This window comes from Propithecus coquereli, unplaced genomic scaffold, assembly GCF_000956105.1.
Source record: "Propithecus coquereli isolate 6110/MARCELLA unplaced genomic scaffold, Pcoq_1.0 Scaffold90, whole genome shotgun sequence".
Classification (NCBI taxonomy): domain Eukaryota; kingdom Metazoa; phylum Chordata; class Mammalia; order Primates; family Indriidae; genus Propithecus; species Propithecus coquereli.
The window spans coordinates 4,353,647-4,374,637 of NW_012155285.1; the positions used below are offsets into that span (position 1 = coordinate 4,353,647).

General features: G+C 44.2%; 1 protein-coding gene across 3 annotated transcripts in view; it reads left to right on the forward strand.

Annotated features, from left to right (window-relative positions):
* The window catches only part of RCAN2 (regulator of calcineurin 2), a 265,183-nt gene extending 247,928 nt beyond the window's left edge, over positions 1–17,255 (forward strand). For all 3 annotated transcript variants that reach the window (XM_012664676.1, XM_012664675.1, XM_012664677.1), the window contains one exon: positions 14,689–17,255. In XM_012664676.1, coding sequence (XP_012520130.1) covers positions 14,689–14,849 — 161 coding nt within the window. In that variant the 3' untranslated portion in view covers positions 14,850–17,255. The remainder of the gene's footprint in view (positions 1–14,688) is intronic.
* Positions 17,256–20,991: the final 3,736 nt, after the last annotated feature.

Genomic DNA, 20,991 nt, shown 5'->3' on the forward strand with positions numbered 1-20,991 from the left:
CTATTTGTCCCCTGGTGAATTTGTAGAAGCCCATCAGTTAACAGTGACCTGGACAAAGTAAGATGGGCTCTGACCTTGATGTGAATAATGAATTGAATACTTATTTTTATTTATTTTATAATACCTATGGTTCCTGACTCTAGAAGCAGTACAGTGCTTTGTCCTTTTTTTTGATGTAAAACAAAATAGGAAAAATAAAAACCCAGCCCAGCAAAACAGCTTATCCATAGCAATCAGCAAAAATGGCAAAATGGAGAGCACATCATACAAAACGGGCAGTAAATCAGAGTGGGAAGTAAAATGCCAGCCTTTATTCTGCTCTCTAGGATGGCTCTGGAAGGTCATGTTCATTGTCACTGAAAATGCCTGCAGGGAGTGATATGAAAAGTCATTGTCTATTCTTTTTTTTCCTCCTGCTATTTTTAGCTCTTGTTAGGGAGATCTATTTGAGTTAACTGCAAAAGAGGGTTTAAAATGGTGCTTGAGTTTTAAGTTGCATGTCTCTGCTATATTTAGATGTTTTTCCAAATTCTTCTCGATCAAAACATGCCAGAGTAAAGCAGTTTTGCTGGTATTGCTGCTTGATGTACAGCATTTCCCCTGATAACCCAAATAATAAGTGACTGAGATGAGAATCACAATCAGTTGAGGTTTATTAAGCCAAAGGTTGAAATGTGCCCCAGAAAAGCACAAACCACAGAAGCACCTGTGACCTAGGCTCTCCAAAGAGGAGTTTGGGGGCTCAATATTTAAGGGGAGAGTGTTCACAGAAGGAAAAAGGAGGACGGATGGGCAGTAGTTACATTCTGGTGAGGCTCTGATTAGGGCCCAGTAAATCTACATTTTACATAAGAGAAGGTGAAGATATGAAAAAAATAAAAAAGGGAATGGAGGAAAAAGTCCATTATGTAGCTGTCTCAGGTTAGGCAGAGGAGTGATTGATCTTGTCCTTTTTCTACATCGCTGGAGATAAGCTTGCAGTCCACATTGCCAGCGTGAGACTCAACAGAACCCAAGTTTAAGAATTTACTTAGGTGGCTGGGCGCCGTGGCTCACGCCTGTAATCCTAGCACTCTGGGAGGCCAAGGAGGGAGGATAACTCAAGGTCAGGAGTTCAAGACCAGCCTGAGCAAGAGTGAGACCCCTCAAGTCAGAAGTTCAAGACCAGCCTGAGCAAAAGTGAGACCCCATCTCTACTAAAAATAGAAAGAAATTAGCTGGACAACTAAAAATATGTAGAAAAAATTAGCTGGGCATGGTGCCGCATACCTGCAGTCCCAGCCACTTGGGAGGCTGAGCCAGAAGGATGGCTTGAGCCCAGGAGTTCAAGGTTGCCGTGAGCTAGGCTGACACCACGGCACTCTACTCAGGGCAGTAGAGTGAGACTCTGTCTAGAGAAAAAAAAAAAAAGAATTTACTTAGGTTGTAGTCCTGAGGTTATAATTGGCATACACTTGCTTTATGGTGGGCTATACATCTGTGAAAGGTTTAGGGGCTAATGAGGAATTTACTTGTAAACAATCTGTGAGGACAAGGCCATCTGAGAGGCAAGAGGCCTTTGTCATAGTGGGACCCTGGTTTGTGCATAACATAATGACACAGGGTTGTGAAATTACAGCTATTCCTCTGGGGAAAAGGTGGCAGCGCTGCACGTCCCAGTTCCCAGGTCTAACTCGCCTTTTAGCATCATGAATTCGGGAGTCCTGAGATTTTGTTTTTCCTCTACATCCCCAAATGGAAAATATATTTTATTAATTAACATGACCTATAAGGAAGAAACATTTTCTATTCCAGGCTCTGATTGAAAGTTAGAGAAAATGCCGTTTTTAAAATATAAATGAGCACTTACATTTTTGGTGCATGTGATATGAATGCTATATAAAGCCGCAGGTCTTGTTTCACAATTGCTATGTTGTGATCACAGATATGAAAGGCAAATAAGGCAGCCAGGACCCGGTGTTCCCGTGAGTGCCGTCTCTACGTGTCATTCTCCACACGAGGGACTCAGATTTGTGATCCGAGAACACATGTTCATAATTTTCCATTTCTCTTCGAAGAATTTTCCCTGGAAAAGAAATTTTTAAGAGACTTTTCTTCTCAGCGTATATCTCACAGTTTATCTTTAACCACTATCGAGTAGCAATATAAAATACTTTTCTAATTTCACAGGTGAAATGTGCACATTATAGAAAAATAAAAAAGATCACGACCAGAAAATGGGAAAAGATAAACAGCAAGTCCTACCACCCCAAAATAAGTACTCTAAAAAAGAATCACTGTGGTGTTTGTCCTTCAATTTTTTCTTATGGATGTGTATGCATACGTGGGTGCCTGTGTGTCTGTCTCTATAGCTACTGTGGGGGCCGGGCCCCTAATATCGGGGAAGGCAGAACAGCCTGGTCTATTCCAGAGAGGAAAATGGCAGGACTCTGTGGCCACGCGCATGGAGGGCTCTCCCACATGCCCCTCCTTTCTCCGTCTCTGCCACTCTCCTCTCCCCTGCTGTGGGCGGGCCCCTTTTCCCTGGTCTTCTTCCTTCTCTATCTTGTTACCCCTCTCCCTCTGTGGTTCTCTTAGTCTCTCTTGCCTGTACTTTCCCTCAAGGGTTCTACATCTTTGTCTCAACCATTAATTCAAGCTCTGAGTCAGTCAGCTGACCCCATGAAGTATTTAGCTCCTAAATGTCTCAGGAGGGAATGAAGATAAATGGCCCACCTAATCCAGCATTAGAAACCTCCAGAATAAGCACATTTTCTTATATTGAAATATAGCTCCCTTATAACAAAACTACAGAGTATTCTCTCTTTCCCTCTCCCTCCTCTGTCTCTCTCTCACACCCTCCTCCCGCCCCCATCTTACCAAGGACCCCCTCTTCTCTCCGACTTTGCTATGGGTCAGAACTGAGGAGGGGAGGCAGGGAAGGAGAACCCCAATCATTCCGTTGATAATATTTTCTTTAAATGAGCCCATACCAGTCCTACTGAGGCAGGGAAGTCAGCTTGCAGCGCTGGTATCGTTCCTGCTCTCTGTCAACCTTCCCCTGAAATCTAGGCGGCCACATGGTGGTTACGCTTCAGCACCCAGCAGACCTGGACTAGAGTCCACTGCTCTTCTCTGGGGTCTACCAAAATGAATTATGACCTCATGGAAACACAAAGGAATCCAAGACAAAACGTTTGCAAAGGACCGAATTCGCTGGAATACTTCTTTTAATTCTAGATCCTTCTTTCCACTTCTACTTAGAAAATAAGTTCTTTCTCCACTCCTAGGTTGATCTCATGCATAGGCAGCTACGAAGTAGCTGTGGTTTTCAAAGTTTCCATAAGTCCCTCTGCCCCAGAATATCTTATTTTTTAGCTTTAAATGAAGATCCAACACGAAGAGAGGCTTTGCTATTGCTTTAGGATGATGATTAAAACTTAGGACGTGAGTACGAATCTAGGCTCCACCTTTTATTAGCTACCTTGAGCAAGTTTCTTACTTCTCTGGGACTCATCTTCCTCAACAGTAAAATGAGGTTGTGGCAAGCATCAAATGGGATAATCCATATAAATCTATGTGTCCAGCATTGACCATAGTAAGGGCTCAGTGTATGTTATCTATTTATTGTCAATTGATTTTCAGACCGTATCTTAAGTCTCCTATGAAAATGTAAGTGTCTATATTAAGCTCCTAGCTCGGTGTTTTGCCGCCACCCAACGGGGTTGTATTGCCTGCTACACACAGAAGAGCCAGTACACTGAGGCAGTCAGGGCTGCAACTGAGGAAGGGTTTAATTCTGCAGAGCGCTAAGCAGGGAGCTGGGAGGAATTTCTCAAATCTACCTACCTTAGAATTTGGGAGATGGGGTTTTAAGGATAGTTTGGTGGGCAAAGGATTAGGCAATTGGGTTTTCTAATTGGTTAGGTTCAGGGAAAAATTATAGGGGTGTAGAAATCATCTTCTTGTGTTGAGTCAGTTCCTGGGTTGGGGTCACAATTCCAGTTGAGCCAGTTTCTTGGTATGGCCACTGGTCTGGGTGGGTCAGCCAGTCCACTGGAATGTCGGGGGGGAGAAGGGTGGCCTGGCAGATATCTCAGTAACTACCTTTAGGTTTCAAAAAGGAGATGTTATCTACAGAGAAAGTTAAGAATCTTCGTGACCACCAGCTATATGACTCCAGAGTAGCAATTATAGAGAAGCAAATAGGGGGATAGTGGCTGATTATTATCAATCTTTATTTTTAGCTAGGCCTGTGCCTTCCCAGAATTTTAGGCCCTTACCATGGTTCTCACCTTGTACCCTTTTGTTGATTTCTAAAGGGTGGTTTCAGTTTCTCAATGTGAAAGCTGTGATATTTTGGAGTTGACTGTCCTACACATTGCAGTACACTTAGCATCCTTGGGCCTGACCTAGTAAATGACAATATCCACCCCCAACTCACACCTTATATGATAAAAAAGAAATCTATTTCCAGACACCACTGGGTGTAGCACTCTTGTGTGAGTGCCACAGTAATTACACTTTCTCGAAGGAGACAAAGACTTGTCAGAGACATAGAGGCGGGGAGTGTCTAGCAAGGGGTCAGAGGTGCCAGTGTGGAGGCCAAGAAAAGAGCAGAAGAGAGGGGAGACATATAGGGACGGAGAGGTGGCACCTGCCTCCCAGCTTTGCTCACTTTCTTTCCACTTCCCAGACACACACACACACACAGACACACACACACGACTTTTCTTCCTTGCCATTAGAAAATTAGGGGAAGACAAGATTGCCAGCAGATACCTTTCAAATACCGTTCAACAGCACATCTGGATGAGGAGGAAGGGTGGTGCAGCTTTGGAAAACTTCCCGATGTTTTTCACTATAGCTCAGTCCTTCTCCTTAGCCCCACTAGGATTGAGAGAGGGTGAAACGCTCAAATACTGACCAATGCCTGGGACAGAGGGAAGGCAGCGCGAGTCACCCTTCACCCCTTCTCCTGCTCTGGCACGTCAGTTGGGTGGGTCGGCGGCAGACACCTCTGTCTCCACAGTTGGCAAGGGAGGAGTAAACTGGGGCTTGGCGGCCTGGTGGGCCTTCCCCTCTTTGCTGAATTGGATCAGGTCCTAAACCTAGCACTTGGAAGGAAATCTAAATGTGAACACCTTCCAAGCATTTAAAATTATTCTGAACTCTGCCCTCGGTCTCCGTTTTTGGTCACCCCAAGAGGCAGGCGTGTTCAGTGAAACCAGCACACGTAAGGATGCCATTTGAATTATTCCACAGATCAAGACCGATGTTCCCTACTTCCTCTTCAAAAAAAATTACATTTATAATAAAAGCATTGGGAGTAGAGGACTGCAGTGCCTTTTAAACATGACCAAGTCTCTGTATTTTCCTGAAATGACTTAAATATTAGAATTTGTATTCTTCTTCTCAAATATAAAGTTTAGCACTTATCACATAACCCAGCCTGGTACTGTATTCCAGTCCTGCTGGAAATGTTCTTAGCACTTTAATAAGCCATGATCCATTTTTAAAATTCAATATAGATTAAAAACTGACACCAGCTTTTGCTCTATTTGGTTTGGAACAATTCTGTCAGATGAGAGTTTCTAAATGCCAGCTTTGCTTTTGATTACAGGCTAAGGTTGAGAATGCGGCTTTTAGCAGAGCAGTGACCAGGGCTTCCTAGTGCTGAAAGCCAGAGCCACACAGACACGCTGACCCTGTCGCAGGGCTGGAGAGCATCAGCTGCCCAGCATGGGGCAGGGCCTTTTCTGCTAGGCTTAGCTCCAAGAGCAGGGCAGAGCACAGGCTCTCTGCAGGCAGGGAAGGCCCAAGGAGAAAGCTGGGGGACGGTGAGCCAAGCATTTCCAGTTCTGTTTCCCAAAGTTACCCATCAAGTGGGGCAGAGAAGCAGGGGGACTGGAGGGGGAGGTCCCAGTGACAGGCTAATGGAGCTCCCTCCACATGAAGGGACCACCGGGACTGCTGACGCATCCACTCTAAGGCAGCCCTGGAGCAGGGAAAAGAGGAACAAACACCGAACAGTGCTTAACTTCAACTCCGTGGTAGTGGCTTACCTTGCTTTTGGACAAAGAGAATTTGCATGACCTGTGGTCTACTTATCAATTGCTACATAATACCCCCAAAATGTAGGACTTAAAACAACAGTCATTTATTTTGCTCACAAATCTGCCATTTGGGCAGGGCTCATCTCTGCCCCATGCAGTGCTGAACTGAGGACTAGCAAATCCACCCTGAAGATGGTTCACTCGCGTGGCTAGCAAGGTGGTGCTGGCTGTTGGCTGAGCGCTCAGACGGACTCTGAGTCAGGGCCCTGGTCCTTCACTCTGTGGACCTCTTCATGGACTGCTTGGGCTTCCTTACAACTCAGACGTGGGCTTCCAAGAGTGCACATTCTGCCAGAAGTATGTGGCATTTTTGTGACCTAACTTTGGAAGTCACACTGGTTACTTCTGCCATGAAGGTTGAATATCCCTTATCCAAAGTGCTTGGGAGCAGAAGTACTGTTGGATTTTGGATGTTTTCAGATTAGGGATACTCAGCCTGTACTGTATTTGTCAAGGCAGCCATGAAGGCCTGCCTGGGTTGGAGGGGAGAGAACACTCCTCGATGGAGGAATGTCAGAGTTCTCACGTGGGGCGGGAGATAGCATCACCATCTTTGGAAAATACAATCTGCTTTCACCTTTGATATGAGAGATAATAAAGTTAAAGAGCAAGAGAAATACGGGGGATTTTCTTCCAGAGTCTGAAGCTTCCATAGAGATGCAAATGAACTCACTCTATAATTTATAGTTCTTCTCTTCTCATACTTTATTGAATGTTGCCTTTTGAGAAGATTCATTGTCAAAGAGACTATGTCTACAATAACTAGCAATTGGCCCAAATAAAACGAGACAAGGTTCAGAGAGAATAAATAATCCATCTTTAGCTAGAGGACAAATACTCACTAAAAATATGAATAGCCAGGAAAATGTATTAAAATATAAAATGAGGCTTCCTTCTAGCCGTGTCTCTTGCAGACTATGAAAATGGGGAAGAATGAGGGTCAGGGCCAGGGAATGATCATGAGCATGTTCTTTGAAGTCACGCAAACCTGAATTTGAATCCTGGCTCTGCCATTTACTACCTGTGAGATCTCAATTTCCTCCCATATAACTTGACGTTATGAAGCCCATACAACAGAGTGGTTGTTATAATAAATACCTGTTTCATGTGAAGTATTTAAAGACTTAGAGCTGTGGTGAACATTTAGTGAGTACTCAATAAACAGTTGTTATTTTGTTTAAGGAACGTGGCAAGTTTCTACAACACCTACCATGTGTTAGCATTGATAGAGCACTGATAAAAGGATAGATGCCTGCCTAGAAGGAGTTTTCAGCTTAGTTGAAAAGCTAAAACTGGGCTGGGTGTGGTGGCTCACACCTGTAATCCTAGCACTTTGGGAGGCCAAGTTGGGAGGATTGCTTGAGGTCAGGAGTTTGAGACCAGCCTGAGCAAGAGTGAGATCCCATCTCTACTAAAAATAGAAAAAATTGGCCAGGCAACTAAAAATAGAAAAAATTAGCCAGGCGTAGTGGCGTGCACCTGTAGTCCCCCTTACTCGGGAGGCTGAAGCCGGAAGATCACTTGAGCCCAGGAATTGGAGGCTGCTGTGAGCTAGGCTGATGCCATGGCACTCTAGCCTGGGCAACAGAGAGAGACTCTGTCTCAAAGAAAAAAGAAAAAGAAAGAGAAAAGCTAAAACTTACACAAATTGAACTATAGGAAGAAAATGCACATGTGAATACATACTGGCTATCACACAAGTATGTGATTAATGCATGCTTGATACCCTCATAAATCAATCATGGGTTCATTGAGCACTTCCATGTGCTATAAGCTGCAACAATCAAAAAGGCAATTTAAATTCTGATTTCAGTGGTTGGGAATATAAAACATCACTAGATGAAATAACTAGTGAATAATACAAAAGGTGATATAATTAAGCATTATAAATAAGTGGTTCAGACTATTTCAGAAAAAGAAAATCAGAGATCTCATAAAAACAGCATCTTAAGATTTTCCATCTCATGGGAATAGAGGTATGGAAATGGGGAGGAAGAGGGGCGGAAGACAGAAAATTGCCAATGAGGAGACAGAGAAGGGGAAGTGGTAGTTGGGAGAAACAGGATAGATCCGTTTTGAGAATCAGATTACGTGATACGTGGCTGTTCATTTGGGACATGAGACATGTGGGACCAGCATGTTTTCATTGACCTCTTACTGCTCGTTGAAACAGTGACTGCACTGAGTGAAAGCTCTTTGCAACTCTTCAGCTGCTTAATTCTTGATTATGGGACGTGACCAGATCAGTTCATCATAATGGAAACCAGAAATTATTTGGGGACAACAGTGGGCAAAATAATGTCACCCTAAATAATCATATCATGCATCTTGGGAAGTCTTTATAAAATATTTGACACATACTTCTTTAGTATCCTGGTGATGTGGGTGTTATTTCCGTTTTATTGATGAGGAAAACTGAGGCTCAGAAATGTTAGATAACTTTCTCAGAATCACACTGCCAGTATGTGATGAGATGAAGTCTCCAAATGTTGTTTTAGGAAGCTTATTCTGGCAGGGAAGATTGGTTCCTGTGGTGGGGAAACCAGCTAAGAGTGTTCTGGGTGGGAGGAGGTGAGTCATGGGCAGGGTTATTATAAGGGGTGTGGGGAGGGAGCACACAGGGAAAGGCGTCAAGGCCGTGTTCAGTAACGCTTGGTGACTGAATAGCTACAAATGATGACAGAGATAGGAAATTCAAGGATGACTGACTCTGAGGATTTGCATCTAGAAGGCTGGGAGAATGACGGCATCTCTAAGAAGCGTGATAGCTGGGAAAGGAGCATAGATCAACAGGGGACAGCAATAATTCTACTTCAGATACGTGAGTTTGGAAAAGGCTTTGTGACTTATATAGAGATGTCAGTAAGTCAAGATGCAGGAGTGAGGTCAGGCCTAGGTATGTGGCTCCTCGCACAGGCAGGAATCGGTAGCTCATGTTGATCTAGAGAAAGAACGTTCTGAGAAGAACAGCAGTAGATGCTGAGGAACACAGCAAAGCTTGGCCTTGTGCCTCTTAGACTTTGCTATACTTTGAAAGCCTCTAGTGCAGGGGTTCTCTCTGTTCCTTGGCAGAACACACAGAGGGGCTTGTCCTAGAAGGCACTGAAGTTTTAGGAAGATTTTCCCTTCCCTCAATCCCAACATTTTTCTTATTAGGAATCTGAACAGTCTCAAACACTGCCTCGATCACATACATACAGCTCTGTGTCATCTCCCCACCCTTAACACACAGGAATTATGCTGATTTTTACACACTGTGAATAATCACACAGATTATTCTATTAATAGAAAGAATTTAAGAAGAGGCCAACTCACAGCCCATAAGCCAAAGGTGGCGTGATGGAGAGTTTCAGTGGCACCTGGAGTGGCAGCCACAGGTACAATTCTCTGCCGTTGTGCCAGAATCACGCCACAACATCCCCCAGCACCTCGTCAGCACAGGGACTCGACCTCCTCCCTCTGGAGAATAAGAAGCAGCTCATGGACACCTTCACTCCCTCCTCCAGACCTACAGGAATTGGGACATTGTCACCAACCTGTCTCCACGGGCTTGGGAAAAAAGGAGACAGAACTTTGGCATCTATTTTGCACCGTGGCCAAGCCTCAGTCAGTTCCAAAGGCCTGAATGAAAATTTAACTTTTAATCATGGGCTAGAGGATTTTGCCTTTGTTTGGCTGGGGATTTGTTTTATGGAAGTAAGTGGAAAACTCTGTTCAATGCATTTTTTGACAGCTTTCGGTCCCGGCCTCCTTTTGCACACAGGACAAAAGACGGTTTGAATACCGGTAGAGGAGTGAGCATGTGACGGATGAGCCCTCTGCTTGTCCTTTAAAAAAAAAATGCTCCAATTGGTCTGTTGTCACCGCACCATGCAGGACCTGCCCCCACGCTGTGTGGGGAAGGTCCAGTAGGCTCCTTGTCCCCAACCAAGCCTAGCTGGTCCCTGTTCATGGTGACAGCATTGACGTCAGCCCTTGTGGTGGAAAAACTAGCTGAAGCCCAAAGGGAAAAAGAGGCCAAAAAAAGAAAAATTCAATCCAGAAAGACCAAAGCCATTTCTTTTTATTTTGTAGGCTCTCGGCAGCTGTTAAGCTTTGCTGGATTTTGATAGTAAGAAAGTTTCCAAAAATAGAACAGTGAAATGTCAGAGTTAATGGGATCACAGCAATAAGATATCTCTACTACCGGGAATCCGACTTTATTAACTTGACGTGGAAGTTGCTTTGCACCCTACACACAGAAGGCACCCCTGTGCTTGCCCCTCCAACCTGAGCGTGCCCCCAACGCACCTATTCGGAGAGGAAGGCAACCACTTTCGAAGTGGCAAACACGTTGCAACAGGAGGTGTCTCTAAGGGAACGTTCTTTATCCAAGCCAGGCAAACACAAGGTTTAATCAAAACGCTAGCTTTGTTGTGTGTATTTTACTACAATTTTTTTAAAGGCTAGCTTCTTGCTAACAGACGAGGAAAGGGGCAGGTGTCCGGTCAGTCCCCTGGCCTGAATCTCTGCCTGTACCTCTGCACCAGGTCCCGCACGCTCCTCTGTGGCAGATTCCTTTCTGTCTCCTCATCTGAGGATGACCGATGCCATCCCCCCTTCATCCCTGCACTCACAGTCAGCAGAGCAACCAGCGAGATGACGGCGGCTACTAGCGTTTCTTCAAAAGGGGCGTCCGCTCCAAATAGGAGAACTTAAAAGAAATTTTATACACAAAATATCAACACTCCATTTGATTACTCTGCAGTCATTTCCGTCTCTGTCTCTCACGGGAGGATGTCTGTTATGCAGAATCGTAAAGAGTTCCTGAAGGAAAGACAAAATTTTAGAAAGCCTGGGTGCAGCGAACTCAGTGATTGTTCCCTGTGGAACCGTGAGTGGCCTGCGGTTCTCCTGTGAGCGAGGGCGAGAAGGCCACAAGCGATGACCGCTGTGGCTGGGCGCCCCGCAGCTCTGTGGGATTCCTCGCCTCCCGCCGTTCATGCAGCCTCAGCTTCCCCCCGCCACTGACCTCTACCGGCGTTTTTACTATTTTCCAGTGAAAATGTATGATGCACAGTGGAGGAGGGGAGGGGGCACGTTATGGGTGTGCCAGTGCTCTCACGGAGCACTGCTGTCCCACGAAGCCATGTAACTGAGGCCACCTGGACACAGAAACACCCAGAAGCACCTAGGTGCTAGGTACAAATGTAGACTGCACTGAATCAGAATCGCAGGGTTGCATCCCCACACGGGAACCCTATTCTTAACAAGCACCTCAGTAAACTGTCGGATATTTGAGAACCACTGCTCATAGAGATGCCACCAGCCAGGGCTGCCCACCCTGGCCCAGAGCCTTTACGCCGCTCTCAGATAAAGCCGGTTTTACGTAGGTTCCTCTCCCTAGCAGTATCTGCAGATTATCTTTTTACCCTGGGACTTTGATAAAAGCGACAAAATACTGTAGGGAGAACAGAACCCACTTTACAAAGCATCAATGTGTACACCCCAACACCACGTATATGTAGTGTAATAACTTCCGAGCGGATTACAACACGGTCAGGTTAGTGCTAACTATCGATTCCTGCTCCCCAAGGTGGAGACAAACCATGGCATGAGTGGTCAGCAGACATGTCCTTCCCGGCTCTGCCCCACATCCCTGCTCAGCCACTGTGCTCACCTGCATCAAACTGGGCCACATCAGGGCTCTGTGTCGGAGATTTAATGCTTGTTAATGTGATTCTCCCTACCTACAATTTCACCAATCTAAATTTTAAATTGTAGAGTCTTCATCAGCCATGTTTTGGTGGCTCTGGCTGGTTCTATTCCTCTCTGCTATTACCAATATCCAGGGAAATTCTGGGGTTGTAACATTCCATGTTTATGAAATATTTTACCCAGAAATATTTCCGGGTGAACTACAGCAAGATGTTGGGGGCAGGGGTGTCCAATGAAGACTTCTCTGACTCTTAACCAGAAGAGAACATTTTTAGCAGGATATGGCTGTATTCGATTGCTAGGGCTGCCATAACAAAGTACCACAAACTTAGTGGCTTTCACAACAAAACTTACTGACTCACAGGTCTGAAGGTTAGAAGTCCAAGATCAAGGTTTACACAGGGTCATGCTCCCTCGGAAGACCCTTGGGAAGGGTCTGTTCTGGTGGCTCCTTGGCTCATGGCAGCATAACTCCAGTCTTTCACGTGGCCTTCCCTCCCTGTGTGTGTCTGTGTCCAAAATTCCCTTTTTCATAAGGGCGCCAGTCATCCTGACGTAGGGCCCACCGACTGACCTCATCTTAACTTGATCATCCGCAAAGATCCCATTTCCAAATAAGGTCACATTCACAGGTACTGGAGGTGAGGACTTCAGTGTCTTTTGAGGGGACACAATTTAGCCAATAACAGCGGCCAACTCTGAACATTTACATTCTTTCCAGCATTGCTTAGAAAAGCTTTGATATTTATTGCATTATTGGTGCTCCTCATTCCCTAATATCAGCAACTAGAATTTAAAACTGTACCTTGTAAGAGTTTGCTGTTTGCGCTGTTGATGCTTACCGAGATTGCACAGTGATACGTAATGAGGGCCCTGTCACTGGAGCTGACAATACATGCTTTAGCCATCCAGGAGAGGCACCTTCCACTAAAGACCAAGAGTAGCAGGCAAGATTCCTGGATTGGATGGTGTCTGTCCTTGATCCTAGAAGAAGGGCAGGACTTAGGGAACTCTCAGGGAGCGGTGGACTATGGCAAGTAAATGTAGCTGGTTTGGTGGGCTTAAGAATATAGCTATCATGATTAAGGGCCAACAGGTAGGTCAGTTTGACCAAAGCACAAAGAGGGAATCAATGAATCAATGTAGGTAATATTGGAAAAGACTGGTGAGAGATTATGCAGGTCTTCTGTGCTGGTCTGAGAAATTTGTACTTGATCTTGTGAGACCTGGGGCTACTTACCAGGAGGATGTCTAGGAGATATTGTTTTTAGAATATTTTTCTGTTGATTTGTGTCGGATAAAATGTCAGGAGATTAAGATGAGAATGTCAGCAGTTAAGCTGAGAAACTACAAGCATGCAGATTGAGAATGCCCCTCTTCTTGCCCCACCACCTGGAGGTCTTCTACTTGTCTTTAAGACCCAGGTCAACTGCCACCTCTACTTGGAAGCCTTTCAAGTTACTTGCTCCTTACTATTTGGTACCATATTGCTCTTAACATATATTGCCACCCTGGTGCTCACCATGCCATACTGTGATACTTTCTGTTTTCACGTGCCTCCTCTGGACTGTGCTCTCATGAAAGGCACAAATATTTTTTATCATGCTTTGAAGCCTTTTTGACTAGCAATGGGCATGACCATGGGAGCTGCTCAGTAAACACCTACTAAAATGACACAGACAGATAAAAAGCCAGTTGGCAAACAGCAATTTCACTGTGACATGAGCCAGTCAAGAGTATATAGACTCTTGGGACTGGAAAAAGTCTTAATGGTCATCTAACCCAGTTACTGAGTAAACGCTGCAAATCCTGGACAAGCAATGATCTCTCCTGATGCCATCCTGGGGCAGCTCTGGCTGCACAAAGTGTACAATTAGAGGAGAACTTAGAGACTACCTTATTCAAAAGAAGAAGAAGGAAAGTGATCGGCTCAAGGTTACTCAGCAATTAGCAGCAAGGTTGGGAAATAGAAGAGAAACTAACATGACTAACCATCAGACCCATTCAGTCCTCACCACAATCCTGTGGAGTGGAGGTCTTGCCATTTTGAAATTTACAGTCGAGGGTGCTGAGGCTATGAGAGGGCAAGCGGCTTGTTTAGGGTTGCACAGTTGACAGGTCATAGAGCCAGATACAATGATAAATTGGTGTCATTCCATTTTCTAACATCTCATGCCATCCCTGGAGAAGATCCCAGGTTTCCGGAGACACCATAAAATGCTCTTCTCACTTCCTAAGCACACCTTGCTACAGGATCTGTTTTGAAATCCTCTCCCCTTTTGTTATTGTCCAGCCAGGTTCTTTGCCCGCTGCTCAAGAGGAAGCCAATACACCAAGACAGCAGGGTTACAGCAGAGAAAGGGTTTAATTCCGCATAGCACTAAGCGGGGAGACACGAGGAATTTCTCAAATCTGCCTCTCTGAGAATTTGGGAGACAGGGTTTTTAAGGATAGTTTGGCAGGCCAAGGATTAGGCAATTAGGTTTGCTAATTGGCTAGCTTCGGGACAAAATTATAGGGGCATAGAAATTTTCTTGTGTTGCTTTAGTTCCTGGGGTCACTATTCCAGTTGAGTCAGTTCCTTGGTATGGGTCGCTAGTCCGGGTGGGTCAACAAATCCACTGGAACATGGATCTAGAAGATATCTCAGAAACTACCGCTAGGTTTCCAAAGGGTGATCTTATCTACAGAGAGAGTTAAGAATCTTTATGACTACCAGCTATGGGATTTTGGAGTAGCAATTATGGACAGTGACTAATTATGATCATCATTTTTAGCTAGGCCTCTTTCTTCACAGAGTTTTGGAGCCCTTACCCCAGTTCTCACCTTGTACCCCTTTATTGATTTGCACAAAGGGTGGTTTCACTTTCTCACCCCCATTTTTCTTGCTTTTCAGGAGAGAAGTATGAGCTCCATGCAGGGACTGAGTCCACCCCAAGTGTCGTCGTGCACGTCTGTGACAGTGACATAGAGGAAGAAGAAGACCCAAAGACTTCCCCAAAGCCAAAAATCATCCAGACCCGGCGTCCCGGCCTGCCACCCTCCGTGTCCAACTGAGCTTCCTGCTCTGCCTCGACAATAATAGCCGTCTCCTCTTTATCATGCTTTTTTTTTTTTTTTCCCCCGTTGTTTGTCGAAAAAAAAAAAATTGCCTTTAAATCCCTGGGTGTTTGGTTGTTTGAGATTCCTTCCTTGTAATCAAGCCTCTTGGACAAAAGGGCTAGGAAAAGGTGATATGTCTCCTGATCATATCATACCCATTAAGTATAATCCATAATTTAGAAGGTTCTAGGAAAAAGTAGTATTTTCTTATTAAACAACAGCACAGCCTGTATCTTTGTTCTCTCATGTTGATCCAAGCCAGAGACATCAGTAACAAATAGCACCTGTGTTGTTTGTGAGCTGTTGCAATCCCAGTCCTGACATGTGTGCGTTGTTTTTTCCTGGCCACTTAAATAGGACCATATGTAAACTTGACTTTGACTGCATGAGATATCCCTGTCTGGTCTCACTCAGTCCTTGCATCCCGACATTCCCAGGACATGCATGATCACCAGCATTTATTTTCATGATTTGAGGATAGCCTATAACTCACAGATTGTCAGCATCCAGCCATGTCCTATCTAGATTAGGAAAATTGTCAGTCAGCATCATCCAGTGCAACAAATCTGGGTATATTCACTATTTTGAGTCAATAACTTCATAGCTCTGTTAAAATTTCTGGAGGCAAAACTGACATTGGCCCCAGTGGTATTCCTCAATAGATTTTGAACACCACCTCCATGTAGAACTTTCCCAGCCTCATTGGGGAGGCTTGTCCAGGGTGATAGAGACCGATTTCAGACAAACCTATTTATTAAAAAAGTTTCACGGTGTCTGAATGATTGTTTTTCTCTCTTTGTATATTTGTACAAATGTTTCAGCTGTGCTTTTAAAATCTGGATGTTTTTTATTTAGTGATTGTTCAACCATTAGCTGCTTAAAAACATACTATGTGCATTGCTTATGAATGCATTCATATACTAATGCAGATAATCTGATAATATTACTCTCTATTATGGATAATGCTGAATTTTGAAAGGGCACAAAATGTCTCATGCCAATACAGCAGTGATTAGCCAACATCTTTGCTATCGAGACCACTTGTTTTTAAATAAAGACGCAAGTGTCCGTTGTAGACGATTGGGATGAAGCGAAATCTCCAGAATGTAGCCCCAGCTGAGCATATGAAAGTGGGGAACGATGGTAGACAAACGTACGACAATCCTACTCGTGCAGTGCCCGTATGCTCAAAGGTGTTGTTTTCATTACATGTGATTTTTCTATTTCTCTAGCCCAAAGTGCATTACAGAAGATACACCTATAGAACCATTACCTTCTGCTGTATGTGCCAGGCCTCATCTACTCCTGTACATTAATGAATTACTTTAGATGCAAATACACGTTACGAAGGAGTGGGGAAGTACTTTCATTACCCAAGCCTCAGAAAAACACACGAGAACAATAACACAGCCAACCGATGGAAGGACCGTTGTGGTTTTTGACTAAGGTGTATGTTAGTTTCATATCAGAAACTTAGAACATAGACTGATCACTCAGAAATTAAAGTCCGTTCTACTGTGAATATAGCAATATAGTACTGGACACAGTACAGGCGAAACTGAGGAGGGCATTGCTTGTCAAATCCTGAGTTTCCGTAAGAAAAATGAAGACTCCTTTCAAAAATAAAATCTGAGGAGTGTATAATAAGCAAATGCTTTGACTTTCCTTTGCCGTGGAGGTTTTGGTTTTTCCTTGCCAAGTGAGATTACAGACCTAGCAGTTGAGAAATGATGCCCTCTAGTGGAAGAAATATCGCACTCAGAGGTTTAGATGGAAAGAGGCTGCCGCAGTCGGCCACTTGGGGCTGAGTCTCCTTTCGGCCATCTGTGGGTCATTTGACTTTTTAAGCTACCCTGAATTTTCAGAACGCAGGCTCTGAGGAAGTCTAGATAAGAGAAAATGTTTGGAAATGATCTGTAAATGTCTCAAACGCATCAGACATTTGGTAAAAGTTGAAATGACTGTTCTGTGTAGTCATAAAAGAAAAACAGTGAAGTGTATGACCTGCGTGGTTAGTCTTAGTAAGTTATTGCCACGTGTCAATGGTCACCTGTCTCTGATCAAGTAATTCTTTCACTAGGTTTGATTTGGGGAGGGGAGGGACAGGGGCTGTTCCCAGGAGAGTGGTGAAAAACGGAAAGACTCTTGGAAGTGTTTCTCCGGAACCTCCTAGCACTGTGAAAGTCAGAACCGCCTCAGCATGTCCATGACGCACATTATGCAAACCTCTTGAGCACTATTTTAAGTTTGAAAAGTTTAAAAATGAAGGGGAAGGGGAAGATTTCCACCAACTGAATCATTTGTGCACGTGTATAGCTCAAAGAGCTTAGACTTCAAATATATCTGGTGAATGACTCTTTGTGCATGTGGTGTGATTTCTGTGTTGTCTACCTGAGTTGACTATTCTTGAGGGGTAACTGCAGAGGGGTGCAATTCATCCTAGAGTCTTTCTAAGAAGTTATGGGATCAGCCCTGCAGCAGCAGGGGAAGCTGGTTGGCAGCCATTTCTTGAAGGAAGAGGAATCTGGGCACAGCTTGGAGGGATGGGCAGGCCTCTGATCCGGGCAGTGGGAGAACTTCCTGTTTTATGGCTGTATCTCGACCATTTTGGTCCTAAAAGCTATGTCAAGTGTAATAACCTTTTAACATCTCCCCACTCTATTCTTTAAAACACTATACGAGACCTGAATTGGGCAAAAATTTATTATTCAGAACACAAAAAGCACTGTCATAATCTAAAAGATTAATACATTCGATTTTATTTACGTTAGGAGATTTTATTCGTCAAATGACACCGTAAGGAGAATGAAAATGAAACCTTCCAACTGGAAGGAGATATTTGAGATACACATCATTCTTAAAAAAGTCATGTTCAAAATGTAGAAAGAACAAATCAATAAGAAAAAGACAATCCATTTGATCATTAAATGGTCAAATTACTATAACAGGCACTTCACATACACAGGCAATTCACACATACACAGACATATGCGAAATACCCAAATGACCCACAAACATTAAAAAAAGCTCAACTTTATCTCTTGTCAAACAAAAACAAATTAAAATCTCAAAGAGTTACATTACACATCTATGGGAATGGCTAAAATTAAGTATGGGGAAATATGAAGTTCTGGTAAGACTATGAAGGAAGCGGGGACTCTCCTACTCCACAGATGGGAGTGCGAACTTTTATTGCCCCTTGGGAACACTGACGGTGTCTGCTAAAGCTACACATATGCCTATCTGGGAGCGACTCACTCCGGCGCACGCACCCAGCAGATGTGAGTGCTCACATCTGTCAAAATACTTGTACAATAGCGTCCCCAGCAGAGTTGCTCATAATAGCCATTAACTGGATACAATCCAAGTGTCCTTCAACTGTAGAACGGCTAAATAACTGTCATATCCTCACACAACGAAATATTATAAAGCAATAAAAAATTACTGATGTACATAGAAACATAAATGGATCTCGAAACCACACTTCTGAGGAAAAAAACCTAGACATAAAAGAATACATAGTATACAATGTATAACTTCATTTATAAAGCTAAGAAACGGTCGAAACTGGCCTATATTGATCGAAATTATAATAGCGGCTACCTTTGGGAGGGTATTGAATGAGAGGGGACACGTGGGACCTTCTGGGGTGCTGCAAACAGTCTACATCTCAATCTGGATCTCCATGGATATATACATATATAAAATTCAGTTAAAATCTCTGTAATACACTATAGTAAGTTATATCTCAACCAAAATGAAACCACCATGAGAACAGGGAAGAAGGAGCCGTTAGCTGTGACAAGGGTTTGAAATATTCTCACACTAAAGACATACATCTTCCGTCTTCTGTCTGTGAAATATTTCCATATATACAAAGCCTTAATTTAAAATCTTTACTTTTTTCAAAATAAATAGAGAGCACAGGACTTAAGCACTGGGTGAGGCACTGTTCATTCCAGTGCAAATCAGCTGTGTGCCTGACACTGAGTTTTCAGTGGTGAACAGGGTAGCCATCGTCCCTGCCACGTTTCATGTGGGAAAGAGACAAGAAACAAATGAGCCACTAATAATCACAAATTCTGATAGGCGAGTCCAGTGAAGAAAACCAAGAGCACGCTACGAGAACAGAGAATGAAAGTAAATAAAAGTAGAGGGTCATAGACCTCCCTGCAGAGATGCAGGGAAGGCGTCTCTGAAGAGACGTCATTTAAGCTGAACTGGAGAAGGAACTGGCCAGAGAAATGCTGAGGGAAGAGCGTTCCAAGCAGCAGGGGCGAAGGCCGTGGATCTGGAAAGACCTTGTCGTGCTGGAGGAACCTCGAGGCTGTCGTCAGTGTGTGAAGCAGGGTGAAGGAGGGCGAGCACAGCCCCAGATAATGTCGGGAAGGCAGGCAGGTCTCAGGCTCTGGACAGCCTGGCAGGCCAGACCAGGGGACCGGAATTCACATTAAGTACGACAAGAAGAATTTTCAGTGAGGGAATTATATGACCCGATTCATCTCGTGAATTCCAACACAAATAGAAGAAATTTCCTAACACACAGCCACATCCCAAAATGTCTAGACACTCTGGACTTTAGGCCTGAAGGTAGCTTTTGACAGCCTGGTGTTCCTCACTACAATGTGATGTAGCACATGAATTCTCAGTACCCAACGTCAGTACGCACTGTCTTATCGTGGTTCTGAAAAGTTGTTTTTTTTCCTTCCCTTCCCCAAGTCATTTAGAAGGCCTTGGTGCAGGAAAGGAGGGACAGAGCAGGTGATAAAGAATGATAAGTCAGTGATTCAGGAAAACATTCATTTAGCTGCTGGTACAGAGTGTCCCTGCCAGAAGCTGCCATGCAGAGCATCACTGAACACTTGGCAGGCTTTCCCCTTAAATTTATGCAATCCGAGAAAGGGAAAATTTCAAGCAAAAAGTTTTCTGTCAAACTCATTCATCTGCACCTTTCAAAGATAGTGTGGGGAAATGTTATTGGAGTTGACTCAGGAGCTTTTTATATCCCTAAAAGGAAGCCAAATCCAAGGTTAGTTGTGTGTGTGTGTGCGTGTGTGTGTGTGTGTGCGTGTGTGTGTGTGTCTGTGTGTGTGTGTGTGGGCAAGCGCATTTCGTATAGGTTGGAAATAGGAAATCCAAAATAGGCTGAAATGGATGAAACACTTTGTGCTAGAAAATTTTATACACAATACCTCTTTGGCTCTTTTGCATTATTATCCAGTCTCAATAATCGAGTTCGAAAACTTTTAGAGTTGAGCAGGATCGTGGAGCCTCCTTGACTAGTTGCAATCGTTAGTAAAATCATTATTGTTCCCCAGACAGTCTTTGGATTTGCCCGTGAGGTATTTTATTCTTAAAACAAGATTTATAGTTGTCCCTACTATATTGCCAAGTTCAACACCCTGGTAATCCATGTGGTGTGCTATAGTGGACGCAGGCCCCCAGATACTGGGGGTGTTGGTGGGTCACGACTTGCCGCTGAGTGAGCGGGCATTGCACTCAGCTGGAAACATTCTCCCACCCAAGGTCTTACCCCTCCCTGGGGACCTGTGTCCAGGGACTAGTCAATGTGACAGTAGGAAGGCGCTCTTTTGGGCCACTTCAGAACTATCATAGAGACTGAGGCCTCCGCATCTCTGTTTAACGCTTCCCTCCTTAAACCCACTTCCCTTATGCCCCACCGGTGTGGACCTGAAGGCTCCCCAGCAAACTTTCTGTATGTACGTCTAGTCTCAGAGCCTGTGTCCTGCAGAAACTAACCTAACACTTACATCCTCAATAGCTTTCCCCCATCACTCTGAGCTCTCTGCAATTGTACAACTCTTCTCCATCAATCACGGCCTTTGCATTCCTAGTATGGATCAGTTATACCAGGGTTAGTAGCTTTCTAAAAGTGATACAGCAAAGTTCTTCCTGCTTTCTTTGTGTCGTCCTGCTGCGTTCAGGTAGGGATAGGTAGAGTGGAAGTGCAGGTAACCTGGCACGAAATTCCACAGTGAGGACTTCTCCCAATCGGCCCCACGGCATGAGGTGAACAAAGGAAGCCTGTGCAGCTGTTGTCAGGAGCCATCATGAAAAACACAGAGGGGTCTGTAGG